We start from the raw sequence: 6,280 nt of genomic DNA on the forward strand, positions 1-6,280 counted from the left end.
TATTGATAGGCTTTAAAAGAAAACCTTTATTTCATCCTATAAAAATATAGGATACTATATATACTATATATATACAATATACTATACCGGTACTAAATACCGGTATATATATATATATATATATATATATAGATATATATATATATATATATATATATATATATATATATATATATATTCAAAAAAATAAAGGGAACATTTCACTTTAATTTTGTGTGTGGCTCCAAATCCAGGCCTCCATTGGTTAATAAATTTGATTTCCATTGATGATTTTTGTGTGATTTTGTTGTCAGCACATTCAACTTTGTACAGAACAAAGTATTCAATGAGAATATTTCATTCATTCAGATCTAGATGGTGTCATGAACGGTGAGTAAGGGGTGTGAGGAGAGACGCAGAGACCCAATTTGTAGAAGAAAATGATGAATTTAATGAAGACGCTTAAAACAGTCCCGATCAGGCAGCACGGCAGAAAGATAGCACACAGCTAAATACCGGTAGCAACGGAAAAGACTGAGGACTGAAGTGAGAGCTATGCCAACACAGGACTTGACAGTAACGTACACATGACGTTAGATGAGGATCTGACAAGGAACACAGACAACAGGCGGGACTAAATACACTGGGAGGGTAATCACAGGAACGAGACACAGGGATCAATCAACGGGGAAGACGCAGAAACAGAGACTCACAGGACAGAAACTGAACACAGAAAAACCTTAAATAAATACACAGAAACGTGGATCATGGAAGATGGAAACACAAAGCACTACTATGAATAATTAATTGTTTAATAACTAGGATCAATTGGAATCTATGTACGATTTAATAGAAATTATTTTTTTTCAGGTGCCTTGAAACAACATTTGCTGTGAATTGGTGCTATATAAATACATGAATTGAAACTTCTGGCCATTGAAGACTCAATAGTTAAAATACTGAACCCTAAAGTTTAAAAAACTTTAAATGACTGGTCAATCTATATTTCCACTGTTTACTGGGTTTGTGTGGCAACTCATGTGGCGCTGCTGGCTTAAAGTATGATAGTAGGCAAACCTTGACTTGTAAGAGCAAGTACTAGAGTCTTCAAAGAGAGGAAGAGCCAAAGTTGTACTCACCTTTGCAGGCAGCTGCAGCGAGTCACACAATGTCACAAAGACAGATGTTGGAGGTTGTTTGTCTAACCCAGTGGATCCCAACCCTGGTGGTCAAGGGCCAACCACTGTCCTGCATGTTTTAAAAGAAATGAAATGACATCAGACTTAAATTCACTCAAGGACACTTTACAGTGAAATCAGTCATTCCCATTCACGCACACATTCGCATATCGATGATGGCAAGCTAGTGGATCACAGCCACAGCTCAAGTGCAACATGTGGCTACACTCGGTGGATCAACCCGGCGACCCACATGTTGCAGGACAAACTCCTTGGTTAGGGGGTCAAGGAACAGAACAAGATCCATCCTGCTATTTCCATGTCAAGAGTTTATGATAAACGATTTCTGCCCCTGAGTGTTTGAGTGTAGGTGTGATGTTGATGTCGGACTGGGTTTCTCCTGCCATTGGCTCACTGAAGCAACAGCTGTGGTCGTTTCTGGGAGCCTCTGTGCATCTTTGATAGCTACGGGTTCCAAAAGGTGTTGAACAGGTACAACTCAGCCTGCGGAGAATGAGCTATGGTGGTATCCATACTCGTACCGAAAACATGGGGCCACTGTGCGTGTGTGTCAATGACTGAATAGTTCTGAATGTTGTGTACGGTGCTTTGGAATCCTCCGGACAAGATAAAGCTCCATACAAAGTATAGGCTTTTTACCTGTTACCATGGTTCTCACTACTTAATGGAGATAAAGACACAGATTCAAAAAGAAACTCTGTTATTCTTGGACTTGCCTCTCTTTCTTCAGCTGGCTTAAAGTATGATAGGCAAACCTTGACTTAACCAATTACAAATGGTTTCAACACAGCTGGCCCATGTCATTTCTCTGGCAGGCTATAAAAAAACCTTATTTAACCAAGTTGGTATCCACTTGACTTTTTCTTTTAGAAAAATCACTAATACACATTTTTTTAATCAAAAAAATACCAAAAGTCTTTTCTTACAGTATTTTCTTACAATCAAATTTGAAATGAATATCCTGATTTTTGTTTTTTCTTCTGTTCCCTCTTGAGAACTACTGAGGTGCACAAACAGCAAGTGGCGATGACGACACCACATAGTTAACTTTCATTAGATATTGCTCTTGTATGTCTTGTATTTAAAGCCTTCATACAAGGAGATCTTTGTGACCAGGCTGTTTAAAACTATTTGCCTTGGAACAGAATCAGATGTTTTTAAATTGCTGTATTTCATCTGAGCGCCTTCATTGGACTTATACTTTGTATTTTATTGAAATAATTCAATTTTTGTTGTTGTTGCGGTTTATTATTTTAACACAATGCACTCAATGAGTTGTTGCATCAATTGACTGAATCATTTTATTTTCTTTTACAGAAAAATGTCTAATAACAGCTCTGTTGCTGTTGGCTCTTTCCAGCAACAGATAAGCTTCCGTGTTTTGCTTGTTCAGATTTTGGTGGTTATGTTTCTGTGCATCAACATGTTGCTCATTGTGACGTTTTTCAAAAAGGAGTGCTTCCACACCAGCGCTCGGTACATTTTATTTGCTGTGATGTTGATGTCAGACAGTTTTGTACTTGTACTTTCTAATCTTATGGTGGTTGTAAACTTTCTTCAGTTCACCATACAGGTCTGGTTATGTACCGTCATTTCCATTGTCACATTGCTCTATGTTATGGCCACACCTGTGACTCTGACAGCTATGACCCTGGAGCGTTATGTGGCCATTTGCCTGCCACTGCGGCACGCAGAGCTCTGCTCCAAACGCAGGTCAATGCACTGCATCCTCGTCATTCACGGCATCAGCTCCGTTCCCTGTTTACTGATTCTCTCTATATTCTGTGCAACAGCTTCTTTTGATCTCTACCAACAAAAGGCATTGTGTTCAGTGGAGATGTTCCTTTTGCAACCGTGGCAGCGCCACTTTAGGTCTGCTATAAGTCAGTTTTACTTTTTGATCATGTGCATAATCTTAGTTTTCTGCTATATTCAGATTGTCAAAGTGGCCAAAGCTGCATCTGGAGAGAATAAACAGTCGACACAGAGAGGAATGAGAACGGTGATTCTTCATGCCTTCCAGCTGCTGCTCTGCCTCATCCAGCTGTGGAGCCCGTTCACTGAAGCTGCTGCGCTTAAAGCTGATGTTAATTTGTTCATGGACATCCGATACTGTAACTACTTATTATTCAGTCTGGCACCGAGATGTCTGAGTCCTCTGATTTATGGGCTCAGGGATGAATTTTTTTTTCTGGCACTTAAAAACAGTATTTGCCTCAGTTTTGTTACAAAAAACACATTCTAAGTGGTACTAAGGATAATGAGTACAAAGTGTGAAAGTAAGCACAGAAAGTCATTTTTACTCTATTCATATTTAAAGAAGTATCCTTTGTAAAAATTGTGTTTAACACAAATGTGAAGTCTTTTTTTAAAAAACAAAAACAAAAAAAAAAACAAAACAAAAGATTTGTTGTAACTTCTAATAATGTTTTACCTTGTTTTGTATTTTTTTCCAATGCCTGAAATTTTCTTGTTAAAAGGAAAACATTGTAGGAAAATATGACTGAGAATGCACTGTAATCTCTTTTGTATAAAAAAAACTGTATATTTCTTAATCTTGGTAAACTTCGACACAAATCTTGCAGATTAAAGTTATGATGATAAGGTTCACTCTGTCTTATCTTTATTAAGTTGTGACTTCTGTAATATAATTAGCAGAAGTCACAATAGAGAAAAAATAAACTCATAATTGAAAAATTTTAAATCAAATAGTCTGTTTTTGTTTTGTGACCTGCTCATAGGCTCAGTTATGTCTCAACCTTTGCTTTGTCACCAAGATCAAATCATCACAGCTTCGGGGAAATGTGAAAAGGCAATGCATAACTCAAAAAAGAAAAATCCCCACAACAGTGTTTCTATACTTTTTAAAATATCTTTTTATTTTTTCAACATAACAAAAATGATCAACATAAAAGCAAAAACAGTCCTGCTACAGTAAAACATCAGCTTTTGTTGTTGTTCTCTTTCTCCATATTCACTGATGATTTAATCGTGGAAACGGCACGAATCAAATAAATAACTTAACAAGTGATACAGTAGATAATACTCCAAAAATTGCTACTTATCTTCTTCCATCTTGTAAATATAAATATATACAATCTATACAATGCTACAAACTCCAAATGAGGTTAAAGCGAAGAGAAAACAAATGTTTAATAGATGAAAGTTTCAGAAGAAAATGAATTGCACTTTGACATGTTTCTGCTGTGGTTGACTCAGTCCTCCCGTAGATAAGCCTCATGCACTTCATGCTCCTCGCTGCCCTCTAGAAAAGCTGAATATTCGGCCATTCTCTGGATCTCCTCCACTTTAGTCTCGGCCAGCTTCTTATCTGCCTCTGCTGACAGTTTCCGTGCCTCCTCCACTTGTGACTGGGCCACCTGAATATTTGTTTGGACCAGGATGGACGCCTGATGGGCTCCTGCATAATTAGAGACCCAAACATGCACATCATTTTCTGAACAATATGGAAACGGTAAAAAATAAATGATAAATATTTGAGTACACTGCTCTAATTTCCCTCACCTGAGGAGTATGCTGCCTCAGCTGCCATTTTAGAGAGGTTGACAGCATTAATCCAGGTCGAGTCATAGTGCTTACATTCATTCAGTCTCTCAGCAGCCTGTCAGGACACATACAAGAAATAATCAATATAACAAATCCATGTTTTTGCAAGAAACAAAAATGTTAGAAGTGTATTCAGATCTTTTTCAAACACCGTTTCTCAGGCCTACCTCTGAACGCCAGCCACTGATCGCCCGCTGGAGGGACTCCTCCTCTGATGGACTCATCTTGCCCAGCGATGCAAGATATCTCTTTTGGAAAATGATGCGTGAGTGCACAGCCTTTTGAAAAAAAAAAAAAAAAAAAAAACATATTTAATATTCCTGTGACGAATTAACTGCAACAATTTTGATATTTTATGCAAATGCAGATGAACATGTACCTTCGAGTAATCTGTCAGCGCATCGGTGAGAGCCAGGGTGGCCTGAGAGAGGAAGGAACTGGAGCTGTCTGTCAGCACTGAGGCAGCTCTCCTGATCAGAGAGTTATGGGAAAGATCCTCAACCTGCTGCAAAAAAGAAAAGAACATTTGTTTTAATATTTTTCTTCTTGTAAGGTACAATGGATTGTGTTTTTTTTTATTTTTACAGTTTTTACATTGAGTCTTTGACTTACCCAAAGCCCATGGCCGACACTTAATGAGGCCAGGCTAATGTGAGTCGGGTTTGTCATCTCTCCAGGTTTCTGAACTCCAGACCTCCTCTTCTCAGAAGTACTGCAGAGGAAAAAGATACAAGAAACATTTAGAGATCTAAAGTTATAGACAACAAATAAGAACTTAAATTGCTACCGTTTCCTGTTTACAAAGTAACTTACCTGAGGTAGCGGATGCAGGCTGCACCTCTCCTTTGCAACAGGGAAACCTCTTGGTTTCGTACCAGTCCTCCTGCAGCACGTTTTGCACACGCTGAACACTGACGAACGGCTTGCATCTTGAAGAGTTTTAGTTTAGCTGCTCTAGCTGACTCTTTTTAAGATTTGTTGAGCGATAAGTGCTGATTTTCTGTTTTTAAAAAAGTTAAAGGAAGTCCTGCTCACTTATTGATGGCTTGACTTTGTAGAATGAAGAAAAGAATCCAGAAAGTTTGAAGTCTGTTGAGTAAGTGCTGACAGTTCCACCCTTAGGATATTTATAAAGCCTCAGCCCCTGTTGATTACGTAAAAGGTATTGATCTGTTGACGTTGCTTGCAAATGTACGTATTTGGCTTTATCTAAAGTCCTACTGATACGTGCAGGACAAAGAGGCGGACAGTGACAGTTTGGACAACACTTTCCCTGTTCGTTGTACTTTATTCTCTGTGCACCTCTTGTTGTTGCACATGTGTTTAACGGTATGCTAGTGTTGGCAGAAAAACATTTGATCAAAACTTTAAAAATAATTTAATCGTGTCGTCGTAACTAAACTCTCCCTTCATTCTGATATTCAATAGAAGAAGAATGTGCTGATTTTTTTCAAGGAATTAAGTATAATTAAAAGACCGCATTGGGAAAACAGGAAAAAATAATGAATAAAATATATTTAAAAAAACGTGAAGAA

The 6,280-nt window shown here is 38.0% G+C and overlaps 2 protein-coding genes across 2 annotated transcripts; one reads left to right on the plus strand and one right to left on the minus strand.

The window, feature by feature from the left end:
- Positions 1-2,455: 2,455 nt before the first annotated feature.
- On the plus strand, positions 2,456-3,456 carry LOC106952799 (nociceptin receptor-like). The gene has a single exon (XM_015041142.1). It carries the CDS (start codon positions 2,500-2,502, stop codon positions 3,421-3,423), a length of 924 nt encoding a protein of 307 aa, XP_014896628.1. The 5' UTR covers positions 2,456-2,499; the 3' UTR covers positions 3,424-3,456.
- An 850-nt stretch (positions 3,457-4,306) lies between these two features.
- On the minus strand, positions 4,307-5,849 carry LOC106952789 (diablo homolog, mitochondrial-like). The gene is made up of 6 exons (XM_015041124.1): positions 5,559-5,849; positions 5,358-5,457; positions 5,125-5,250; positions 4,913-5,023; positions 4,704-4,800; positions 4,307-4,599 (listed from the first exon to the last, which is right to left on the minus strand). The coding sequence occupies exons 1-6, from the start codon at positions 5,672-5,674 to the stop codon at positions 4,394-4,396; spliced, it is 756 nt and encodes a 251-aa protein (XP_014896610.1). The 5' UTR covers positions 5,675-5,849; the 3' UTR covers positions 4,307-4,393.
- Between the last annotated feature and the right edge of the window lie 431 nt (positions 5,850-6,280).

The sequence above is a fragment of the Poecilia latipinna genome, unplaced genomic scaffold (assembly GCF_001443285.1).
Source record: "Poecilia latipinna isolate Pla-1442-1.1 unplaced genomic scaffold, P_latipinna-1.0 Scaffold539, whole genome shotgun sequence".
Classification (NCBI taxonomy): domain Eukaryota; kingdom Metazoa; phylum Chordata; class Actinopteri; order Cyprinodontiformes; family Poeciliidae; genus Poecilia; species Poecilia latipinna.